The sequence below is a fragment of the Chlamydotis macqueenii genome, chromosome 27 (assembly GCF_036417535.1).
Source record: "Chlamydotis macqueenii isolate bChlMac1 chromosome 27, bChlMac1.mat, whole genome shotgun sequence".
Taxonomy (NCBI): domain Eukaryota; kingdom Metazoa; phylum Chordata; class Aves; order Otidiformes; family Otididae; genus Chlamydotis; species Chlamydotis macqueenii.
The window spans coordinates 5,338,661-5,362,927 of record NC_141582.1 but is presented as its reverse complement, the minus strand read 5'-3'; the positions used below and the strand labels follow the sequence as shown (position 1 = coordinate 5,362,927).

Genomic DNA, 24,267 nt, shown 5'->3' with positions numbered 1-24,267 from the left:
CGAGCCAACTCTGCCTTAATTAGTTCTGCTAACGGACTTTTTTCAGCTGGGGGACAACCTCGCAGTGGCGCCTGTTTCCTCCCCGCCCTTTCCCTCCCCAGAGCCAGCAGCGCACAGGGCAAGACAAGGTCTCCAGATTTATTCCGGCTGCCGCAGTCGCGCTCCTTGCGCACAGCTCCGGTCTGAAAAAACACTGTACAAAGCATCGACACCTTAAAAAAAAACCCCACAAAATAAAACGGGAAAATACACAGAAGCCACACAAAGGGAGGCAACGCGGGCGCTGAGGCGGCTGGGGTTTGGCGGCTGAGCGACGGGGGAACCCCCGGCGGGACGGTCGCGGTCCCGCGTCAGTCAGAGTCGCTGTCGCTTTCCGCCTCCTTCACGTCCACGCTGAATTTGTATTCCTGGTCGCAGCCCATGTAGGCGTCGCTCATGAAGTACAGCGTGTAGTTGTGCGTCCCCGTAGCCGGAGCCACGAAATCCAGCTTCACCTGCGCCGGGAGGAAGAGACGGCGTCGGGGTGGCGGGCGGGGAGAGGGGGTATCCCCCCGAAAACGCGCCCGTTGGGGCGCCGGCCACCCCGCTGCTGCGTCGCGCTCACCTTGGCTTTCTGCTGCAGCGTCAGCCGCTTGATGGAGATGAGGCTGTTGGATTTGGAGTCGCCGATCACCACCCACCAGCCCTCCTCGCGTTTCTGCCGGAGAGGGAAGAGTTAAAGGGCTGGGAGCGGTGGGGGGGGACAGGTCACCCCCCCCCCCAGCTCGGGCCACCCCAGTGTCACTGGGAACCCACCTGTGGGAAAAGGGGGGCGATGACAGGCCCGGTGACCTCCTCTTCGCGCTCCAGCTGCACCAGCACCACCACGGGCCCCCCGCTGCGTGGAAAGAACGGAGAACGAGGGTCAGGGCGTGGCCCGCGTGCCGAGGCAGCGCCGAGGGGGCCGCGCCGCCCCTCCCCGCCTCACCTGCGGATGCTCTCCTTCTCCACCACCTCGTAGGAGAGCTCGATGTTGGGGTAACGGTTACAAAACCGAGCCACGTCGGCGATCTGGGCGTCCGAGAGCTGGAGCAAGGCGTTCCGGTCCTCGTCCTCCATCTCCATGATGTCGAAAACGCTCTCCACCCCCTGCAAGGAAGAAATTTTCACCCTTGTGTTTCCCCGGGGCTCCTCGGAGGGCGAGGAGGACCACGGCGCTTCCCTCCGCCGGCTTTACCTTGTCCGTGCAGCGCTTGATGTGCTCGGAGGTGAAGTGAGGCAGCTGCTTGAGGTAGGAATCCTTGGACCACATGGCCTGCGTCACCATCTGCGCCAGCTCCATGGCGGCCAGCGCGGGGCTGAGCCAGCCGTTGCTGGACAGCACGTCCACGCAGGCCTGGATCAGCCGGATGGCCTGGAGCGAGGGACGGGGACGGGTCAGGAGAGAGCAGCGACGCCGCGGCGCAGGGAAGGGGAGCGGGTTCCCGTCGCCGTCCTACCTTGCTGAGGATTTCCTCGGTGTCCGACTGCAGCTCGGCGCTCAGCTGCATGCGCGACAGGTGAGCTTGCAGCAGGAGGTTGGTCTTGACGTGGGGATCGTTGAATTTGGGGTTGGTCAGCTTGTGAGGAACTTTCTGGGCCAGCTATGGGGAGAAACGAGAAACCCATCGGTGCTTTTGTCCGAAAACACGCGCAGATTCCTTCCCCCGACCCTGCAGGAACCCACGTCCGGCCCCTCCGGCCCCAGATCCGCTCACCTGCCGCAGCAAATTGTCCTCGTGGTGCCTGATGGGAATGTTCTCGTACTCGGCAGCGTTGGAGATGATTTCAATCAGCCCTCGCACCTTGGTCTTGGCGTTGAGGGACATGCTGAAGAGCTCTGAGGAAACCAGAGAGGTGGTGAGAAGGGTCAGGGGAAAAAGCAGGCAGCACTCAACCGCGCCGGCGAGCGCTCGCGTGCGGAGCCCTTACCGATGGTGGTGTAGTTGATGTAGTAGTAAGCGGCGATCATCCCCAGGTTCAGAGGAGCCACGTCCATCTCGTCCTCGATGCTGATGCACTTGGACTGCTCCAGGTCACTCAGGGTCTGCTCCACCAGCTCGGAGAGGTGATCCGAGAGGTGCCTGTGGGACACGCCTGCGGGCACAGCGGCGTCGCGGCGGGGCTCAGAAACTCCCCAGCGTGGAGAAAAGCTGCTCTTGGGAGAGCAGAGCCCACAAGGCTGAAGGTTCCCAACGTCCTCCAACGCCGTAGACGCCGGCGCAGAGCCCTGCGCTCACCTTGTAGGTTGTAGTAGTTTGGATTCTGCGTCATCCTGCGATACAGGAAGGTCCAGGTGAGGTAGTCCACCGCATCCTGCTTGTTTTCGATGGTCTTGGTGACGATCTCGGCATTGAAGTGATCGTGCATGCAGTGGTCCAGGTGCGATTCCACCGGCAGGGGCTCGTAGAGGAATTTCTTGAAGAAATCCTACAGCGGGGCAGGGGTAGAGGGAAGGGGTAAACAAACCGCAGCACCTCCGAAATCCTGGAGCCGCCTCCCAAGCAGCAGAGCTCCGAGCGAGGGTTATACATCAGCCTGCCCAAAGGTGGGAGAAGAAATCCACGCCCCAGGCAGGAGACGAGACATTCGCAGGCCACAAACGGCGCCCGGCTCCTCACCCACCTTCTTGGATCCCTGGCACATGATGACGCAACGGCCCTCGTCGTCCTGCAGCGGGCGGTTAGCGTGGCCCACCATCTGCAGCACGTCGTAGATGGGGTAATCCACGTACCTGGCAGACGGAGAGAGAGTTAACGACGCTCCACAGGAAGCGACCACCGCTCTCCCGCGATTCCTAGCCTGGGGGTGAAGCCGTTTGGGATCAGGGCGTCACTCCCTCGTGCTCAGCGCAGCCTGAAATAGCAGGGCGGACACGGAAGCCGCGGCCCGTCCCGCCCGCAGCGCAAACACACTCACGCGTGGATTTTGCCGTTGTAGTACTGCGTGTCCATGATGATCACCAAGTGAGCGGCGATGTTCATACCCCAGCAGAGGCTGCGGGAGGCAACCATCACCTGAACCGCACCTGAAAGGTGCGAGGGGAGAGGAGTCAGCCCCTGGGGCAGAGCTCTGGGTCACAGGAACGGAGGGGAGAAAGATCTGGGGGTTCTGAGCGCTGGAATTTAGGCTCAGGGTGGCAGAGAAGCGACGGGAGGCTTGGGCAAGCTCTTATCTCCAGTCCAAAGACTGCGGGCGCTGCCGAGCTCCAGGGAAAAGGGGTTTACGGGCAGATGAAGTGGCGTGTCCTCCTCCCGCCCAGCTCACCGGAGCTGAAAAGCTGCTCCACCACTCGCCGTTCCATGGCAGTCAGCCCCTCGTGCAGGTAGCCCACTCCGTTCACGAGCGTCTCTTTCAGAGTGTTGTCGTTCAGCTTGTCCAGGTACGGCACCAGATCCTTCTCCGCACAGTGCAGGAACCTGCCGGAGAGAGGGGGAGTAAAGAGACCGCTGCCAGCCCCAGCAAGCCTGACGTCACGTCAAAGAGATCATTTCCCATCCCTAGTTGGCCCCCAGCCCAGCGAAACAGCCAAAAAACTTGCCCTCTCCCCTGTCAGAGGAGGGACAGAGGCCACAGCACCGTTACCTCTGCCTCTGGACATCGGAGGCGCAGGTGGTGAGGATGTTGATGGCCGTGAGGCGCGTCTGCTTGCGGGACGGGACGAAGACGATCACGGGCTTTTTGGGCGAGTGCTTCATGATGGCGTGGTAGACGGGCTTGGCCATGGAGAGCAGGCGAGTCTGCGTGTGGCTGATGTTGAAACCCTGCGGGGGGAAGAGGAGCAGGCGGTGACGCCGTCCGGAGACCGGGAGGAAGGGAAAGGAGACGAGGTTGCCCAAACCCTACCTGGATGTGCAGCTCCAGGGGCACGGGGCGGACGTTGGGGTGGAAGTTGAAGGTGGAGGTGGCGCTGCAGCCCAGCCAGTGAGCCACGTCCTTGGCGTTGGACAGGGAGGAGCTGAGGGCCACGATGCGGATGGGTCGCTCGATTTGGGAGGAGATGTAGCGCATCCGGGAGCAGATGACCTCCAGCACCGGCTGCAGGCGGGAGAGGGCAGGTTGTAGCAGGAACAGGAGGGGAACGCTGAGCTCTCCGCACCGCGGCTGCCTCTCCTGGCTGAGCTGAGGCCGCTTCACCCCAAGCGCCCTCACCCACGGAGACCCCAGCCACCCCCCTCCTGAGCTTCCCAAAGGACATGGCCCATCCTGCAGCTCAGGGAAACTCCCAGCAGGAAAAGTTGACCCCAGACCAGATATTTAGGAGTGAGCAACCATCCACCCCAAAGTGGCTCTACTACCGAGACCAACACGCTGACGGGCATCGCTCGAATTAGTAGCACGCTCCTCCCCTCCCAGACGCACCCCATTTTCGCCCCCGATGAGATGCACTTCGTCCACGATGAAGAGGTTCACATTCTGGACGTTCTTGCGCTGTTTCCAGCGTCGTGAGAGGATGTCCCATTTCTCAGGGGTGCTGATGATGATGTTTCCTTTACCCAGCAACTTCAGGTCGGTGCTGGTCTCCCCCGTCAGCAAAACCACCTTCTTATTGAGACGCTCCTGGAACTTTTCGTACCAGTCCAAGAAAACCTGCCAAAAATCCAAGGGACGCTGTTGTCAACCTCAAATCGGAACAAATCCTACCAAATCCCTGGAGACGCACACCGACGTCAGCAGCTCGGCAGCGGGACGGTGTCTCTCTGCTCCCTCAGAGAGACCACAATTAACCAAAAGACTCTGGAGTCACCCCGAGGGATGAGACAGCAAAGAAACAATGAGGAAAAGCAAAACGGGGGATGAGGCAGCAAATCTAAGCCCGGCTAAGGCTCCGGTTCTCCCCCATTAAGCCAGGCTTACCTGCTCTGCCAGTGCCTCCATGGGGGTGATGTACACACAGCGCCCCTCCGAGTTCTGAAGCAACATCCTCAGGATGGCAAATTCGGCACAAATGGTCTTTCCGCTTCCCGTGGGGGCACCCACAAAGACGTTGTCGTCGCTGTTATAAACCGTGTTAAACACTGGGGAGAGACGGACAAGGCAGAAGAGAGCAGTTTAGCAAAACCTCCATGGATTTCTATCAACGCTCTAGAAAATGGGCACGGAAAACACAGCCTGGACCCAGCCCACGCAAGGAGGAGCTACAGAAAGGCTGTTCAAGAGTTTTAGCCCAGGATCCACTGAGGAAAATAGGCTCTAGACTGTCCCAGAAGCTCCTAAGTGGGAATTCTCCGCTCTGGCTAAGCCCAGGCAGAGGAACATGGACAGGGCAGCTTTCGTTCGCTCTCATCTCCACCCCTACGCTGGCCCACAGAGAAAGATTTCAAGCCATCAAACCTCTAAGGCTCAGTGAGGTAGAGGGGATACACTGTTCGCTGCAGAAGTTCCTCACGTTACACGAATAAATCCCCAAATAAAACCAAAGCTACGGGACTGTGAGTACCAAAAGGGCCCAGGGCTCGCCGAGAGGCAGTCTGGATGAGGCGATGCTCACCCTGAGTCTGGATAGGGTTGAAGAAAGGGAACTTGTCCTGGTAGAGGCTCTCGAAGGCGCTGTTTCGCAGAGCTGAGACGGGCAGCGGCTGCAGGTCCAGCAGCTCGGTCGGAGGAGGGTACTTCTCAGGAAGGATCAGGTGGCGGAAGGAAACGGGCAGCTGGGTCTCACAGGCTGTCAGACACACGAAAAAAACCATTTTCATCTCTGAAATCACTCCAACGGTTTCATCTCCGAGCACCCTCTCCCAACAGGATCCCCAGCCCTGCTGTCACTCAGATGTCGGAAGCCTTCTCCGCATCACAGCGCTAGGAAAGAGCCTGAACCACCCCCTCAGACCCCAGGGAGAACCGCAGCCGTGTAACCGAGGTGCTCCTGCCAGAGCAACACTTACAGAGCCAGCGGTCGGAGACCACCCGGATGAAGTACTGCGGGGGCAGCGGCTCGAACACGGGCACGAAGAAGGTGACAAGGTGCTCGTCCTGCGCGTACTTGGCTTTCAGCAGGAAGTACTCGTGGTGCAGGATCACTTCGCTGTCCACGTCCTCCACCAGGATCCAGAAAGCTTCGGACGAACCGTGGACCTGAGCAAGGCCAGCTGTTACCTTCATGTCTGAGGCCACACAGCCCCCTCCCAGACCTCCCAGAGCCAAACACCAGTCCTCCCACAGCCATCCTGTCCTCCTACCCCCAGGCTGGTGTTTAGCCCGGTGATATTTCGCCGCACGGCTCACCTTTTCATCCCACTGGAAGTCGGGGGCAATGGTGAGCTCTACCTTCAGGGTAGAGCGGGTAATGGGCTGCAAGTGGACGGAAAGCTCCAGCTTTGGAAAGAGATGAACGTATTTGTGGATTGTCTTGCCCATCTTGGGCATTCGGATCAGTTCCCCTGCAAGGGAAAGGCACTGCTGTCAGGACAGACGGACAACAGGGTGACCAACAGCTCCCAAATATTCATTATTGGCAATCCAAGCAGCCGGAAGGTGCCAAGGCAAAGCCTCTGTCCTCCTCACGCTGCACCAAGACCCCTTCAGTCGGACAGGAACAAGCCCCCCAATTTCTGTGTCTCCGTACCTATCTCGTTATGGTTCAAGTCATAGAGCCGTTCAAACGGGAAATTCTTCTTCTCAATTTTCTTCACCACTTCTTCGGGCAGCTTCTTGAACTGGCGCAAAGGGCACATGGACTGCCACCTGCGAGGACACCGCGGGGTGAGACAAGCAAAGAAACCAAAGACGAAGCCTTCAGAGCACCAAGGTTCCCCACCCCAACAGGCACAAGCGCTCTCCTTCCCAAACGCTGCAGACCTAGCCCAGGCTATGCTGAAGAATCTTCATCCGGCCTGCAATCAGAAAAATCCCTCCAAGATCTCACTTACATCCGTTTGTCAATCATCTTGCAGAGGTTGAGGGTCTTGTCGGTGAGCTGGGCCCAGCCACGGTTTAGGACGATCTCGAAGATGGCACGCATCAGCCGCCCAGCAGACTGGGGGAACAGAGAGCAGCTCTCAGAGCTGGGCTGTGACCAGTTCATTTAACTCTACCCATTTTCCTGCCCAGCCACACGACAATAGAATGGTTTGGGTCGGAAGGGACCTTTTAAAGATCATCTAGTCCACCCTCCTGCCGCGGGCAGGGACATCTTTCACCAGATCAGGTTGCTGTGAGCCGTGTCCAACCTGACTTTAAACACTTCCCGGGATGGGGCATCCACAACTTCTCTGGGCAGCCTGCTTCAGTGCCTTACCACCCTCAGCATAAAAAATTCTGTATATCCAACCTAAATCTACCCACTTTCGGTTTAAGACCATTAACCCTTGTCCTGTCACTGCAGGCTCTGGCAGAAAGCATTTCCTCATCTTTCCTCTAAGCCCTCTGTAAGTATTGAATTATATTTAAAGGTCCTTCATCCCAAACACCTACAGGTGCAGCAAATACTCGATGGCAGCCTTGGGAACTCGGCCTTTGCGGCAGAAGAAAAAGGTTATGCTGCATCCTCTAGCTCTGAATTATGTCATTACAAATCGGAGATTCCGACGGAGGTGTAACTCCCATCCTGACAGGGGTTAGGCCTTCTCACCACTCTGGTTATTTTCAAATCTGTTCACAACCACAAACCGGACTTCCGAGGTGCCAACAGTTGTCTGAGACTGACACACGGCCAGACTGCGTGCACTTAAATGGGAGCCGAGGCCCCAGCCACGTCTCCTCGCTCACCTGGGTAACGTACACCATGTCAGCCATGAGAGCGAATCCTTCCAGCTTCAGCTGGGAGATGAAGGCCTGGAGGAGCACGTTGATCTGGGGAAGCGGAACAGAGAGGCTCTCAGCACCCAGCACCTGATCCCAGTGGGCTCCGACGCGTGTCAAGGGATCAACGGGGACTGAGTGTCCTGCACCCCAGGCCAGCGTGCTCAACCAGGGACAGGAAGCACCTGCAGCGCTTTGAGCACCAGCCCAGGACGTCCCACAGAGAGAAGAGAAGAGAAACCCTCCCCAGAGTGCAGGATTTACCACGACAGCTCTCCCCCACGGATCACCGCTCCCCTCGAGGGGGCAGGCAGGGCTCACCTTGGCACTGGGCTCCTCTATGCTCTCCTTCACTGGGATGGGGACTCGCTCCAGCAACTTTTGAAGCTCGAGCTTCTCCTCCTGCAGAAAACCAAGCCAGGAGAGGTGAGAACGGTCCTTCACGGGGCAAGCTCTGCATCTTTCCCCGCAGCGCCACGACCGAAGCCTCAGGGCTGCCTCACTCAGGACATCTGGCTCCATACCTCCCTGACGGTGATGTTCCTGAACTCCGAGGACAGCGAGAAGACCCGGAACAGCTCGATTTCACTCAGGGTGGGTTTCAGGAGCTGATTGTAAGTTTGCATCGTCTCGTTGGTGATGTAGTAGTGGCTGGCGATGCGGCCCAGCTCTGTCACCTGCCACAGGGACAAGCAGCCAGCGTGAAGCAGCAGAAAGACACCCGTCTGCTCACGGCACAGACAGAAGATGCTGAACAGGAACCAGGCTACAAATCACCCAGGAAAGCTGCTTTACTTGGTACAAAATTCCACACATCACAGCCTCCCCTTTCTCATCTCAGTGCCTCTGCAGCAATGAAAATGCAGCGGAAACGTGGATTCGCTTAGGAGGCAGCGGCAAACACGCAACGGTGACAGACTGAGGGTCAGGTTTTACACCAGCACTCTCTGTCCCTGGCATCACAGACGTGCGCGAGGGCAGGTCTGAACGCCGCCGCAGCGTTCCCTGGGATCCATATTTAATCAGCAAGATGCCTCTTGCATCCTCTCCCTCAGCCAGAGGATGCTCCCGTCCAGCTCCGCTGGATCACAGCGCCATTCCCAGGTCCCGTCTCACCTGGAAGTTCCCCGTCTTCTTGTCGTACTTCACCAGGTTGTTCTTGTCCAACATGAGGGCCGCGGTGTGAACCAGGTCCAGGCGGCGCTGGTCCAGCAGCGGATCCCCTTTCAGATCATCGTGGGATATCCCGTAGAGAGTGGGGGAGCGCAGCATTCGGATGTACAGGTAGGTGTAGCCCAGCCAGTTCACCGCGTCCTGAGGAAACACCAACACGCCGTCAGAGCCGATGAACGTGCCGCCTGGCAAGCAAGGGCGACGCTCCGGCTCGGAGCCCAGCGCTCCCAGCACCAGCACAGGACGCAGCAGGCTGAGCCCAGCTGAATCCTGATGGGTTAACATTAAACCAGAGCCTTCTCCAGTACCAGAAAAAAACTAAGGAATTAAAAAACAAAAAAAATCCACCCTCCACCTGCAGATTTTTCCCCAGTGTCCCTCTCCACGTGGAGAACTCCGCTCTGAATTACAAAAGCGCCTACCCACGTGCCTGACACACCAGTAGGTCTTACAGGCCCATCGCTCTCGTAGCTGCCCTTCCAGATCTCTTAAAAATTTGCTCCCCAGGCACCAAAGGAGGCAAGTTTCCTCGCTCTCGTACAATGATGGCATCTTTCCCCAACACGGATCATTCTCTGGCCCCTGCAATTCCCACCAGCTCTCGGGGTGCAAAAAAATGGGCACACGTCCGCAGGAAAAGCAAAGATTTGCGCTTGCCTTTGCGTTCTGGACGTTGCCGAGCACAGTCTCCGCGTTCAGCATGTCCGGGAGCTTGGACACCATCTGACTTTCAATGGGGAGCTGCTGGTTGAGCAGGGACAGGTAATACTGCAGCTCGCCGTGGGAGGTGATGAGGATCCCTTCTCCTTTGGTATCGTACTGAGGCCTCCCGGCACGCCCCAGCATCTGAGAAACGAGAAAGCGGGGTCAGGAAAATACAAAAGCTTTCGATTTCTCCCTGCTGCCGTGTCCTGCGGCTTTGCTGCCAGATTGCTCGGTCTGCTGTTAATTCTAGGAGACATGCAGAAACATCCGATATATTCCTCTCCTCTGCGAAAGGAATAATTTGTCTGCTCTTCTACTCATCTGCTTCTCCTCCACCCTCACAGCAAGGCTGTTCCCAGAACATTTAAGACAGTCTGACAATAAAGAACTGGGAAAATATAAAAGCAGACCTCAAATGTGGCTCAGCAAGAAAAGGAAAATCCTGCCCCAGGGCCTGGCAACATCTTTGTTACCAGAGCTTCACCTGTAAGATGTCCAGAGCGCCCAGCTCGGTCCAGCGCCCCTTCTCGGGGCTGTACACCTGCGTCCCCTTGATGATGACGGTGTGAGCGGGGAGGTTTACACCCCAGGCCAGCGTGGCTGTGGAGACCAGCACCTGCAGGAATAAAACAGCCATCAGAGCCTCTTCCTAGGGAAAAAAAGGGATCTAAAACGCTGGTCCTGACATCAGAGACTACAGACAAAAGGGAGAAAGTCTGCGAACTGCCACTGTCTCGACAGCTCAGCAGAGGGTTGGATGAACAGCAAGATCTTTGCACGAATTTCCCTGAGAAAATCCTTTTGTAACACAGCCAGGAAATTGCTTGGACGGGGTTTTGCCCAGGTGGCAACTGTGGAGGAGGCAGCTTGCTCTGGGACAGACCTCCAGCTTTAAACACTCAGCTAGGCCTAAGGGTGAAGTTTTTGCCCCCTCCCCTCTCAGCCACATGCTTTTAGTTTCTATTCTTTACGCAAAAATCAAGGCTGCCTTCACTGGGCACCAGCGGGATGGGGGTTGGCTACGCTTGATCCTTTTGGTTTTGCCCAAAGTGCTACCGGAAAACATGGTTCACGTGGTTTTTGTGAAGCACCTACCCCTAGGAAACGTGCAGCTCCTCCTGGGAAGCGGGGCTCACCTGAATGTGTTTGTCAGCAAACAGATCCTCCACCAGCGTCCGGTCCACTCGCGTCATCCCCGCGTGGTGAATGGCGAAGCCGTAAGGAAGGAGATCCTTCAGCTCCAGGTTCTGCGGCACAAACACAACCAGCTCTAGGTTTTCTACCCAAGGCAAGTAACGCCAGGAAGAAAAGAAGCAAGAGAAGGTAGAGCAGAGGCTGCGAAACTGCTGTCGCTGTGTCAGAACAGCCCCGGCCAGGCAGTTACCTTGCACTGCTCGGCTTCGGTCCGCAGGACCTCGGTGGAGGCCGAGCCCTCCCGCAAGAAGAGGCCCAGGGTGTCTTTCTCCAGGCACATATCCCTGATGGCCCGGGCAGTCTTCCCGGTCTCCTTCCTGGAGTGAACGAACACCAGCACCTGTTAAACAGAGGAATCACTACGGCTGCAGCTGGCCAAGATGCTCAACCCAACCTTCTCCTGCTCTTCAGGGTGGGAGGAGATGTAGAAATAGTCCAGATGCCCTGTGAACCACGCACTGAGCTCCTGATCTAACAGGGCAGCGTCACAAGAACTCCCTCATCCTACAAGGGCAGGTCATACACCAGAGAACTGGCGCCCAAACCCGCCCTCTTCTCCACCGCAGCGTTTCTGTAGCGACAGAAACTCGAGAAGAGTCTCTCCAGCACCAGAGATTAAATGTGTCAGGAACAATAAAATCAAGTATCAAACCTGGTTCTTTCCAGCATGCTCCATAATCTTCTCATAAACGATTTCATTCATTATTTGGAAACGTTTGATTGCTTTCTTCTCTGTAATACCCACATAGGTTTGCTCTAGGGGCACTGGCCGGAAGCTGTAAGGAAAAAAGCACATCCGTAAAAGAGCAGAAGAACGGACAAATCCTGCTACAAAGCTCCCGTCAGAAGGCATCCTGTATTTTGTGCTACCAACTTCAATGTTTCCTCAGAGATTCCATGGCTCCAGTTCTGCCCAGTTAGATTAAACAGCAGGGGACAGTAACACGTACTCCTATTTCCCAGAATCCATTTGCTATGCACACTCAGGGAGCAAAACCGGTGATCTGGGAACTAACACAATTCCATTTCAGGCTTCCTTCAAACAGCTTCCACAGCACGCCGGTACAGCAGAGTTTATCTGCCTTCTCTACGGCATCTCCTTGCGAGTATGACACCGAAGGAACCCTGCCGTATGTTCTGAGGCTGTATTTCACTGCTCTAGACCTGAACACGCATTTACCGGCACATCTAAGAGCAAATAAACGCATGTTGAGAGCAGACTGAAGGCCCTGGCACCATCTGACAGGTAACTGCCTGCACAGGAGGCAGGATTTTCCCAGCCACCCACCATCTGATCATACAGCTTTCCCCGGTACCTGTTATCAAAATAGAACAAGCCTTTGGCCGGGTCCACTCTCAGGAACGTAGCCACATCCTCGTAGTTGGGGAGGGTGGCGCTCAAACCGACGAGCCTCACGTCCTCCTGAGTCATCTCGATGTTGCGGATGGCTCTGGCTACCAGAGACTCCAGGACGGGTCCTCGGTCGTCGTGCAGCAGGTGTATCTCATCCTGAAGAGAGGAAACGGGAACGGAGTTATCCCCGCTCCAAACCACCTCTATTTACCCGTCTTTTTTTGAGTTTCTTAGCAAACTCTCTTGCGCAGACTGTAGCACGCTCATCCCACAGCTCAAAGCCCGAGCTTCTCCGCCACCAAGCACCAGAAACATCTTTTCTAACGCCCGTTTGGGAACCGCAAAGCCAAAAGAGACGGCGCCCGTCATCGCCCCCCGCCTCCTCCGCGCCAGGGCTGCGCTGGCACCGGCGCTGCTCACCAGGATGACCAGCCGCACCAGCTGGGTGTAGGTGCGTTCTCCTCCCTTGCGGGTGATGATGTCCCACTTCTCCGGGGTGCAGACGATGATCTGGGTAGCGCTGATCTCCTCCTTGCACAGCTGGTGATCCCCCGTCAGCTCAGCCACGTTGATGCCGTAGGTCGCCAGGCGCTAGGAGGAAAGCCCGCGGGCAGTTCAGCGGGGTAAACGCACGTTTCCCCGGACGGCGTCGCAGCAGCGCGGCCCCGAGACGCTCGCGGTTTCCTCGGATGCCGCCGCGATGAAGCTCGTCTTCCCCAAGCCACGGTTCAAGCAGGGGCAGGAGCACCCCTCTCCTCACCTTCCCAAAGCTGCCCACCATCTCCTGCACCAAGGACCTCATGGGCGCGATGTAGATGATCTTGAAATCGTCCACGTTGATGGTTCCGTCGATATTGATGTGCTTCCCTATTTCTCGTAACATGCACATGAGCGCCACGTTCGTCTTCCCAGCACCCTAGAACGCAAGCAGAGCCAATCCCATCAAATTCCCGTCCTCTCCAGGGTCAAGGAACCGCCTTTTCCACCCAAACAGCTCATCCCTCTGGATTCGCCATCACCGAGATCCCGAATATCAGGATCCTTACCGTGGGAGCGCACAGCAGCAAGTTCTCATCCGACTCCAGCGCGGCGCGGTAGAGTTTGCTCTGAATACGGTTCAGCGTTTTAAAGCCCTCGAATCCAGCCTGGGCGTATTTGGGCAACTTTTCCACAGAAACTAATTGCTGAAAGGGGAAAATATCGAGCTCAACGCTTTTGTTTCGGTATCTCGCGGACTGCAGGGCGTGTGCGAGCCCTCGGAGACAGCCTGGGGAGCAGCAGGGTCACGTTGCCTCCGGACGACCAGAAAAAAAAGCCCTGTGCCCAGGGATGGCGGAGCAGGTTAGGAAGAGATCAAACGAGGCTCGTTAGCCGGCCCGTGCACTCCAACCAGTCCAAGTCACAGTTGGCTACACCACCAGAAAAGCAAATCCACGCCATGTTCTCATGATGGGACAGATCAGACCGCATTTACGCTGGCAGCAGGGATCAAAAGAGGCAGTTTATCATAAGGCACACGATGAATCAGCCAGATCTCTGGCCCACGTGGCACATCGCAGCAAGGAGGGAGCAAAAGAAAAGAGAAAGCAGCTAAAGGGGGCAGGGGAGCCCCGAAACAGAAACCACCGGCACAGGATACGCACTCCAAAAGTGAGAAACCAGAAATCAGGAACCCTCTTTAGCCACAGGAAATCTCTTGGCTTAAAATAACAGTTCTTCAACAAATCTGAGGGGGTCACAGCCACATCAAAGCCTGCTGAGTGCCAGGAAGGGTCTGTCATGACACCAGCAACAGCTCGTGGAGTCAGGGAATGGTTTGGCTGGGAAGGCACCGCTAACGCCCACCCAGTGCCACCCCCCTGCCAGAAGCAGGGACATCTCCAACCGGATCAGGTTGCTCAGAGCCCCGGCCAACCTGGCCTGGAACATTTCCAGGGATGGGGCATCCACCGCCTCTCTGGGCAACCTGGGCCAGTGCTCCACCACCCTCAGCGTAAAAAAAATCTTTCCCGGCACTGGGAGCAGCTCTGAGGTCTCCCTGGAGCCTCCTCTTCTCCAGGCTGAGCAGCCCCAGCTCTCTCAGCCTGGCCTCACAGCAGAGCTGCTCCAGCCCTCTCAGCATCTGCGTGGCCTCCTCTGGACCCTCTCCAGCAGCTCCACGTCCTTCTGACGCTGGGGGCTCCAGAGCTGGACGCAGCGCTGCAGGGGGGTCTCACAGAGCGGAGCAGAGGGGCAGGGTCCCCTCCCTCGCCCTGCTGCCCGCGCTGCTGGTGACACAGCCCAGGGTGGGGTCGGTTTCTGTGCCGCGAGCGCCCATTGCCGGCTCGTGTTGAGCTTCTCGCCCAGCAGCACCCCCAAGTCCTTCTCCTCAGGGCTGCTCTCCATCTGTTCCCCTCCAGCCTGGATTTGTGCTGGGATCGCCCCCACCCACGGGCAGGGCCTTGCCCTTGGCCTGGTTGAACTTCATGAGGTTGGCATGGCCCCACCTCTCCAGCCGGTCCAGGTCCCTCTGGGTGGCATCCCTCCCCTCCAGCGTGTCGACGGCACCACACAGCTTGGTGTCACCCACAAATTTGCTAAGGCTGCACTTGATCCCACTGTCCATGTCACTGGTGAAGATGTTAAACAGCACTGGTCCCAGTACAGACCCCTGAGGGACGCCACTCCTCACCCATCTCCATCAGGACATCGAGCCATTGAACCACTGCTCCCTGGATTGACCATCCAACCAGTTCCTCATCCACCAAACAGTCCACCCACCGAACGGACATCTCTCCAATTTAGAGAGAGGGATGTCACGAGGAGCCGTGACAAAGGCCCTTTAGAAGCCCAGATCGATGAAGTCAATCATCTCGTCACTCAACACACCTCCTGCTAAACGAGGAGGAACAAAGCCGGTCACCTACCTCCTCGGAGCCAAAAGGCTTCGGCTTGAGGGCAGGCACGTGCACCTCCTCGTAGCCCTTGCGCTGCCTGCGGAAGGAGCCGTCGGGGAGCTGGCATCGCTTGTTGGCCATGAAGTGGCTACCTTGGGCAAACACCAGATCCTCCAAGTCCAGCACCTGCCGGGGAGCCAGGGCCTGCAAACAGCGACGGGAAAGGATTAGAGAAGAGCGCTCTCCTGCCATTTTCACCCCGGGAACAAAGGAAAAGCAACTGCATCCAACCGGCAAGTGCCTCTTTAGCACATCAGGGGCTTATTCTTGGCATCTTCCTGCCCACGCCACCTCAAGGACTCTTTTGGCACCGGGGATGATTGTCAGAAGGGCTTGGAACAGACAAACTCAAAGAGTTTTACCTCTCCTCCTTGGTCCAGATCCATGGTCTCCAGGTCGGTATCCATCCTGGACTGACGAACGCGCTCCCGGCGAGAGCGCTCCTCCTGCGCAAAGAGATACGAATTCAGCCCCGGGGGAAGAGCTGCCCGGCCTCCTCTGCGGACTGCCAGACCTTCCCCGAGAGTCTGCACGACCAGAGCGCCACGCGCCGCTTTCTTTCAAGCTCAGGCGTTCGCATAACCAGAGCCAATCGTTTTTTTTGGCAGTGGAAACCAGTGCCCCCCAGACCAGGACATAAACTCCCGTTCCAGGAGAGCAGGTGAAAGGAAGCTGGGAGCGAAGACACGCAGACCTGCAGTGCTCCAGCAAATCCCAGCCCTGCTGCACGCAGCAGTGTTCCTCAAACCCAGAGACACTAAACTGGGCCCTCACATCAACGTAAACCGGGGTTTTTCAGAAAAAAAAGCGGGAATATAGTACTAATCCCCCAAAAAACTACCCCCAGATCGGTCACGGATCATCCAAAGGCTGAGCAGAGCCAGCCCTGCGTGCCAATAAACCAGCCGAGTCCCTCATTCCAACCCCAGGGAATTAGGAGCCGATCTGAGGTGACCAGGGTGTTTTATCGTGGGGAGCCGCACATCGAGGAGGCCCGGAGGCGCAACCGTGCTGTTACGTGCAGTTAACGCCGGCGTAAAAACACCAAACCTACAGATACTGACATTTTCCTGGAAAAGCAGATTTGAGAGTGACTCAAAAACCAGAAGCGGTAAATATATCGCCTCTCAGCTACGTCTCAGCCGTCACCTAAGCAACGTTTCCCGCAGTTTCAAGATCCCAAGCTGAGTCAGCGGGCTCCTCTGACGCAAACAGCAAAGAAAACACGCAGCCCGGCGACGACCGCAGACGGCAGCAAGGATCCCACGATCCCTCCTTACCCGGATGAGATCCTCCTTCTCCGTCTCGTGCAGCTGATACAAGAACTTGGACAGCTCGGGATCCGCTTCCATCTTCCCCATGATCCTTTCTTTTTCAGCTTCGCTTTGCGCGCTGGCCAGCAAAGTGCAGTACAGAACTGAGGAAAGAAAATTAAGGGACGGCAGGCGAGGTTAAAGGCTGAAGTAGAAGAAAGGAGCAAATAACAAGGGCGCAGGATTCGCCGATGGCCGTTAAAAAGCCTCGGGCTGTGCTGGAAGCACCTCAGAACGGCAGGGAAACAAGAAGGCGGGACGGTTAAAGCGAAGGCAACTCACTCATCATCCGGTGTTGCCGCAGGACTTTGATGAAGTCGAAGGTGTTAAAGCCCAGGAGCAGAACAAGCTGGTTCTCACATTCCCGGTCATCACTCGCAGTCTGGAAGAAGAAACGAGGAAGGAGCGGTCACCTCTGCGCCCCGCAGAACAAGAATCCCTGCTGCGCACAGAACTGAACCCAAGCCCTTAGACAAAGATTTCTCTGTGAATTAAGGCGAGGTCCAGACCAGCGCTTCCCTATCTTGTTGGCAAACACCGACCTTCAAGATCTCCAGCACCTCATCCGCCTTCTTCTGGGAAACAATGGCATCGTCGTAGAAGCGGCTCAGCTGCCGCTGAAGCCAAAAGGCGTCGATGTCTCGAGGATGCAGATCCTTCTTCTTCGAACTCATCAGCTCCCCCGAAGCCACGAGCTTAAGAAAAACCCACCAAAACGTTATCTTCCTGCGCGAGGAAAGCAGACGCGTGAACTTTGTGTTGTGGAGCGAGCGCCTGGGGCCTCCCTCCCCCCAGGAGATGCCACTGCGCAGCTGCCAGACCCATTAATTTTATTAACGCTCATTTTGGCCTCCATCAAACAGCTTCAAGGCTCCTCTCCACCCACAAACGACTTCAACTCCATCCACAGACCTACAGGATCCCCAGCCCTCCTCCAGACCACCCCAAAACTGCGTCCCACGGGGGCTCACGTTGGCCGAGAGGGTGCAACGGACAACGGCTTCGTCTCCCTCCATGTCATCATCGGAGGCCTCGTCACGCACTTCGCCGTAAATGTCCTCATCGCCTTCCTGCGGGAAGGAGAGCTCCGATAAGCGGCTTTCACAAACGTCAAAAAAAAAAAAAAAAAAAGCTTTGCTTTGACAGAAATTAATAATCTGGCAACGGGTTCCTGAGGGGAAACAGCCTGGTTTGTGCTTTTTACAGGAAAAAAAAATGTTGCTGTTCAGGTAACGGACCACGTGGCAATCTTATTTTTTCTCTCTGCAGAGAGGTTTTGCCAGCAACTCCTCCAAAAAAATCTCAGATTTGTCTCTTATCGTTCTCTCAGTCTTTTCCAAAAAACAAACCACAGGGAGCTGTTTCTATGAAACGCTTGCAACCAGCGCGTTTAAGTGGCTCTTTTCCTCCTAATCCGTCAAGTTTCCCCACGAGATCTAAATATCACCATCTGTTTTCCATTGGCCTGACTCATGATAAGCCTGGGATTAGCAAGATAATCAACAAATCCTCCCCGAGCCAGGAAACAGCATCTAAAATAATCTGGCTTCTCCTTCCTGGCAGAGAAATCCCGAGCCAATGCCCGCTTCCCAGTAAAACGGGACAAACGCGGTCCCTGCGGAGCGGCTCGGAGCGAGGGCAAGGGGCGGAGGGGCCGCCGCCACCACCCCGCAGCCTCTCATCTCGTACCTCCTCGTCGGACTCAAACTGCACGTTCACCCCGTAGGTCTCGTCAATGTTGTCGTCTGCAAGGGAGAGCGGAGTTAATTCTGCGGAAAATCCGGGCGCCACGTGCAAAGTTCACAGATCCACGCGCCCGCCCGCAGCATGAAAAAAACCCGTGGTTTGGGGGCTTGGAAACTGTCCAAATAGGTTTTTTTTCTGGCTTCTCTCCGTGCAAACGCTGGGTTTGGAGCCAGCAACCCAACTTTCCGCCAGCCCTGTCCCTGAAGCCGCAGCCCAGGACAGCGCCTTCCCCTACCCATGTTCTGGATTTCCTTGTCTCCGCCGTAATCCGTGATCTTCTTCCCCAGGTTGACCAGCACGTGGTAGCGGGTGTCGTCGGTCTGTCCCAGCAGCAGATCGATCTCCTTCCGCCTCTCCTTATCGCGCAGCTTCTCGTTCTTCAGCACCGCCAGCACCTCGTCGGCCGCCCCGCAGAGGATGTCCCGCGGCTGCGAAGGGAAGGAAGAAATCGGCTACGTGAAGGGTACGGGGTCGGTCCCTCCTGCTTCCCTACCCTCACGCGGGCACCGAAAAGCCACCCCCAGAGCCAAGGTGACATCGCAACGTCCCCAAGCCCCAAGGCCAGCACCAACGGAGCAAACCCATCCCACAGGATCACAGAGAAAGGCGAAAATATCCAAAGGCTGGATCCTCCAGGCTTCAAATTCTCCGCCGGAGCGGCAACACCCGCCCCGAGGCGTCCCCGTCCTCACCTGGTCCCCCAGAGCCGCCTGAATGAAGCTGAGCAACACCTCGTAGGTCTCGCGGGTCTCCTTGGTTTTGGGTTTGTAGATGATGCCCACCATCTCATCGATGCCCTCGGAGAGCAGGGTGTAACCCTTCATCTTGTTGATGTCGTGCCTGTCCTCGTCACGCTTCCTCCTCCTGGAAAGAGGGGGAAGGGAGGAGAGCGCCCGGGTCAGCCCCGCGGCAGAGCGCTGCTCCTGCTTACTCAACTAAAACTAGCCTCTTTTGTTTGAAAAATAAAGAAGAAAAATAAGTATATTTTAATTTTTCATTCTATTTTAGTTTCTTAACGTGGAAAAAGCGACTCCAAACAAAAAAAAAATAATGACTCTGCATCTTCCAAGCTGGTGGTTTCCAACCTGCAGCCACAAAAACATTTTCCACTAGAAAATATTCCCAACACAGTTGAATCCCGTGCCATTTATAGCCCTAAAACAAACCAAGGCTGCGTTATTCAAGACAAAAATAAGAAATTAATTGCCCAGAGTGTTTTTTCACGCAAGCAGAGTTCTCAGCCGGGGCGCGCCGAGGCGGCACTCACTTCGCTCGTCTCTCCTCCTGCATCTGGGGTTTGGTTCTCTGGGCCTTGTCCCCCATGCGGGTCCCCTCCAGTTTGCCCACCAAGGACAGGACTTCCCCCGTGGGCTCATCGCGCCGGGTGCGGTCGATCAGCGAGCGGTCGGCTTGGAGGACGAGGTTGGAGTTCTGGGAAAAGGGAAAAAAAATAAAAAAAAAAAAGAAAGAGGATGGATAAGGGCCGGGGGGACGTTAACGTGGGGCCAGCCCCATCCTGGGCCCACAGCAAACCACGGCAGGTCTGCTAATTACCACACGTAAACAATTTTTTTTATATATATAACACACTCCACGCTGCTTAGAGCACAAATAACTTGCATTTTAATTAACCGCGGTGTTCGACCTTAAGCCGGGACTAAGCCACTCAGGCCCATCCCGGGGGCTCCGTTAGCTCTCGGTGTCCCGGAAAGTCCCACTTTAAGGGAGAAAAAAAACTTTAAAAAGAGGCTTAGTCCTCAAAAAAACCCCGGTAAAGGGCCGTTACACCGAGCGCTCCGCAGTCTGTGGCGGGGAGAACCGGGCACGGTGAGCGGCACCGGGGAAGGCCCGCTACCGGTACCGGGCCCCTGAGGCCAGGGAGGCCGCACTCACCGCCTTGTACTCGTACTGCAGGCTCCGGGCGGTCACGTCCGCCATGGCGCCACCGGGCTGAAGGCCGCGCCGCCACCGCCGCTCACCGGATCAGGCCGCGCCACGGAACTTCCGGGGCAAGCGGAAGCGGGGCCCGTTCCTGCGGGGACAACGACCCGGAAGCGCTTCCGCTCGGCGCCGTCTGGAGGACCCTCCCGGACCACAACTCCCAGCATGCACCGCTGCGACGGGGTGAGAGGAGGTGACGCTCCCCCCCCCGCCTCCCGTTCTGCTTGGCTGGCGGTGCCTCGCTCGGCTCCTCCCCGCCCCCACGCAAAGAGCTGATCGGTGATTGGCTCAGCCGCGCCGCTCCGCCCCCCCACTCCACGCGCTCCGATTGGCCGCGGCGGACGGTTGAGCCTTTGACAGTTGAGGCTTTGAAAGCGCCGGGGCGCCGCGGGTGGGCGGGGTCACCTCCCCGCCCGCTCGCCTCCCATTGGCTCTCCCCAGGGCTAGCCCCGCCTTTTCCTCACAGCCCCGCCTCCGTCCCCGTGCCGGGCGCTGGCCGCCATTTTGAGGTCTCCGCGGCGGGGCGGGGGCTGGGCCCCGCCATGGGCCTCCACCCCGGGGAGCGGTGCTGGTACCGGATCCTCCTCTCCTCCGCCCACGTACCGCGCTCGGGGCGCTTCAGCCGTGGCTTCCAGGCCGGCCTCCAGCGCTACCAGCAGCTTCGCGCCCTCAAGAACCTCCAGGTGGGTCACCCCACCGCCCCCTGGCCTGCTGAAGCCCTTGTCCCCGTCTCCTCGCCTGTCAGCAGCCCTCACCGGGCCTCCGACCGCCCAGGCAGTGCTGGCAGGGTGTGAGGTGAGCTCAGCCCTGCCCCTGGGGACGGGTGCGAGGGGAGCTGTGACCCTCCCGTGGGCCCGCAGTGCCTCAAGGTGGACCCCAGTCACGCTCACGTTGTCCCCACAGCCCTCCCTGGGCCTCAAGGCGGAGCCTGGTCACCCCCACGTTGTCCCCGTGGCTCTACCTGTGCCTCAGTGGGGCCCCTGGTCGCCCCTGTGTGGTCCCCACAGTCCCCGTGACCCCAACGGGGGGGCCTGTTTACCCCCATGTTGTCCCCACGGCCCTCCCTGTGCCCCAGGGGAGATCCCAGTCACCCTCACCTTGTCCCCACGGCCCTCTGTGTGCCCCAAGGGGGCTCCTGGTCACCCCTCATTTTCCCCACAGTCCTCCTTGTGCCCAAAGGAACCCCCTGGTCACCCTCACATTGTCCCCACAGCCCCCCCTGTACCCCAAAGGGGACCCCAGTCGCCCCACGTTGTCCCCATAGTCCTCCCTGTGCCCCAAGGAACTGCCCGGTCACCTCCGTGTTGTCCCCAAGGCCCTCTCTGCACCCCAAGGGGGCCCCCAGTCACCTCCATGTTGTCCCCACGCCCCTCTGTGTGCCCTAAAGGGGACCCCAGTCACCCCACATTGTTCTCGCAGTCCTCCTCGTGCCCCACGGAAGCCCGTGGTCACCTCCATGTGAGGACACGCTGCTGGCGGGGGGACGTGCCCCCCAGTTCTGTGGACCACCAGCAGGTCGGTCCCTGGCCTGGGCATCGAGGGGGCGTCCCTGGGGACATCCCGGCGCCCAGCGTCACCGTTCCCTTGCTCTGTCACCCAGATTGCGTGCCCGCGGCCGGATCCGCTTGCCAACAGCCCCAAATTCACCGGTCCGGGAGAACAGGTAAGGCTGGCACCCCCCAGACACGGGAACGGGCACAGGGGCTGCGCTGGGCACCCCGGGGTGCCCCCACCCTGCCCTAACCAGCCCCCCTCTCTGCCAGGGAGCCGTCCCGCGCAGCCACGCCGCAGGCCAGCCCGGCACGGATGACGCCAGGCCCTGGGAGTCGCCGAGTGAGGACACGCGGCGACGCCCCTGCTACCCCGGGGCGTTAGGGGGGTCCACGCGGTGCCCGCTCCCTGCCCGACGCCGCCGTCTCCGCCCGCAGTTTTTTGGCCCGCTTCACCTTGAAACCCAAATTAATCCCCGCTGTCCGCCCCGACGCCACCAGCGCGCTGGCGACGCAGCTCGGCGACATCCGCGAGGTGAGGAGCCCGCTGCCCGCGCCGGGGATGCTTGCGCCTTCATTATATCTGCCCCGCTAATTGGGCTGGCGGCGTTGATGGAGTGCCCGCTGGCGTTGCCGCAACCTGATCGCCCTCGCGCGTTTGCTTGCCCGATCGCGCGCCCCGGGGCGGCTGCGTCCCGACCCGCCGCGCGTGGCGAAACGCCAGGCGTTGCCACGCCGCCCCGCGGTTCGGCGACGGGGAGCTGGCACAGCTCCGCGGCGCTCGTGCCAGGGATCCCGGGCGAGCTGGGATGCATCTGCCTCTTAATTCCGTTATTCCAGCCGGACGCGCAGGCACAAAGCGGGCACGATCCGGCCGTTGGCACCGGCGCTGCGCGCGTCCCGCAGGGCACTGGCGCTGGGTGGGTGTCGCGGTGACGGGCACAGCGGTGGGGATGGGCGCGTGGGCGCGCGTCCAACGCCCCTCCCTCATGTTTTTCCTCCTCTCCGCAGGGAACTTCGCCGCGGAACCTCGGCCTTCGCGCCGCAGCCCGGATGCTGAGGGAGCCCCGGGGCGCGACGCGGGGGCGCGACGCGGGGGCGCGCGGGGATCCCTGCGGCCGCGGGCGCAGCCCGACACCCTGCCGACGCCTGCTCCTCGCCGGGACCCCGGAGGAGGGCGCCGACCGGGAGGTGGGTGCCTCTCTTCACCGTGGGGTGCCCCCCAACGCGCCGGGGTGGGCACCCAGCAGCCGCCGCCCGAGCACCGGGCCCTGCGGAGGATTTTGGGGGGGTTGTGCCGTGTCCCTGACCCCCCCCCCCCACCCCGCCTGTCCCCGCAGGGTCACCTGGAGCAGCTCTGCGCCAAGCTGGACCGGCGTTTCGGGAGGGGGTTGCGTGGAGGCTGGGTTGAAATGGGCTGAGCCGAACTGGGCTGAGCTGAACTGGTTTGAGATGGGCTGAGCCAAACTGGGCTGAGCTGAACTGGTTGGGGAGACAGGCTGAGCCAAACTGGATTGAGCCGGGCTGAGCCAAACTGGACTGAGCCAAACTGCTTTGAGCCGGGCTGAGCCAAACTGGACTGAGCCAAACTGCTTTGAGCCGGGCTGAGCCAAACTGGATTCAGCCAAGCTGGACTGAGCTGAACTGGTTTGAGATGGGCTGAGCTGAACTGGATTGAGATGGGCTGAGCCAAACTGGACTGAGCCAAACTGGTTTGAGCCGGGCTGAGCCAAACTGGACTGAGCCAAACTGGTTTGAGCCGGGCTGAGCCAAACTGGACTGAGCTGAACTGGATTGAGATGGGCTGAGCCAAACTGGATTGAGATGGGCTGAGCTGAAATGGGCTGAGCTGAACTGGGCTGAGCCAAGTTTGGCTGGGCCAAGCCAAACTGGTTTGAACTGGGCTGAGCTGAACTGGTTTGAACTGCGCTGAGCCGAGCCGGGCCGGGCCGAGCCCGGTTAAGCCGAGCCTGGCCGAACCCATCGGATCCGGTCCGACCCAACCCGACCCCGCCGGACCCTCGCCCCCTCCCCTCCCCTCCGCCCGGCTGTGACGTCAGGGCCGGGGCGGGGCCGAGCGGAGCCGCGCGCCGCGCACCCGCCGCCGCCCCGCGCCCCCGCCGCCGCCTCCCGCCGCCTCCCGCCGCCCCCGGCCGGGCCCCCCCGCCCCGCGCCGCCGCCCCCAGGTGAGTGCGGGTCCCCCGCGCCCCCCCCGGCGGCCCCCGCCCCCCCCCCGCCCCGCCCCGGTATTGTTGTGGCGGAGCCGCGGGGGCGGGGGGAGGAGAGGGAGGCGCTTTGTTCCTCCCGGTACCGGGGATCGGCACCGGCGTCGCCCACCCCCCCTCCCCTCAGCTGTGGGGGCCGGACCCCCCTCCGGTAACGGGAACCCCGGCCCCGATCCGTCGGTGCAGCGGCCCTCCCGCCTCGGCCCCCTCGGTACCGGGGGGGGGCTGCGCGTCGCCGTGGGGACCCCACCCGGGATCGCGTCGCTGTGGGAACCCCCTCCCGGGAACGGCCCCGCCGTGGGGAACCCCCTTCTCGGGATGGCACCGCCGTGGGGTCGTGCACCCCGGTCCCGTCGTGGGACCCCCAGGCGTGCGGCACCCGAACTGGGGGCTCAGTCCTGCCCGTGGCACCCCCGGCCGTGCCCGGGGATC

At 59.2% G+C, this 24,267-nt stretch overlaps 1 protein-coding gene across 1 annotated transcript; it reads right to left on the bottom strand.

Moving 5' to 3' along the window:
* Positions 1–124: 124 nt before the first annotated feature.
* SNRNP200 (small nuclear ribonucleoprotein U5 subunit 200) lies at positions 125–20,198 on the bottom strand. The gene is made up of 45 exons (XM_086767722.1): positions 20,073–20,198; positions 19,447–19,610; positions 18,872–19,043; positions 18,415–18,607; positions 18,123–18,178; positions 17,405–17,503; positions 16,976–17,128; positions 16,716–16,815; positions 16,401–16,537; positions 15,483–15,566; positions 15,091–15,264; positions 13,231–13,368; positions 12,945–13,100; positions 12,605–12,775; positions 12,147–12,340; positions 11,483–11,606; positions 11,021–11,170; positions 10,773–10,883; positions 10,121–10,252; positions 9,589–9,777; positions 8,875–9,072; positions 8,283–8,435; positions 8,080–8,160; positions 7,726–7,809; positions 6,888–6,994; positions 6,584–6,702; positions 6,244–6,398; positions 5,904–6,093; positions 5,510–5,683; positions 4,876–5,036; positions 4,381–4,608; positions 3,865–4,056; positions 3,604–3,782; positions 3,286–3,437; positions 2,938–3,046; positions 2,644–2,752; positions 2,259–2,448; positions 1,951–2,115; positions 1,737–1,858; positions 1,479–1,622; positions 1,217–1,393; positions 968–1,128; positions 796–877; positions 605–697; positions 125–494 (listed from the first exon to the last, which is right to left on the bottom strand). Exons 1-45 carry the CDS (start codon positions 20,115–20,117, stop codon positions 351–353), a joined length of 6,411 nt encoding a protein of 2,136 aa, XP_086623848.1. The 5' UTR covers positions 20,118–20,198; the 3' UTR covers positions 125–350.
* Between the last annotated feature and the right edge of the window lie 4,069 nt (positions 20,199–24,267).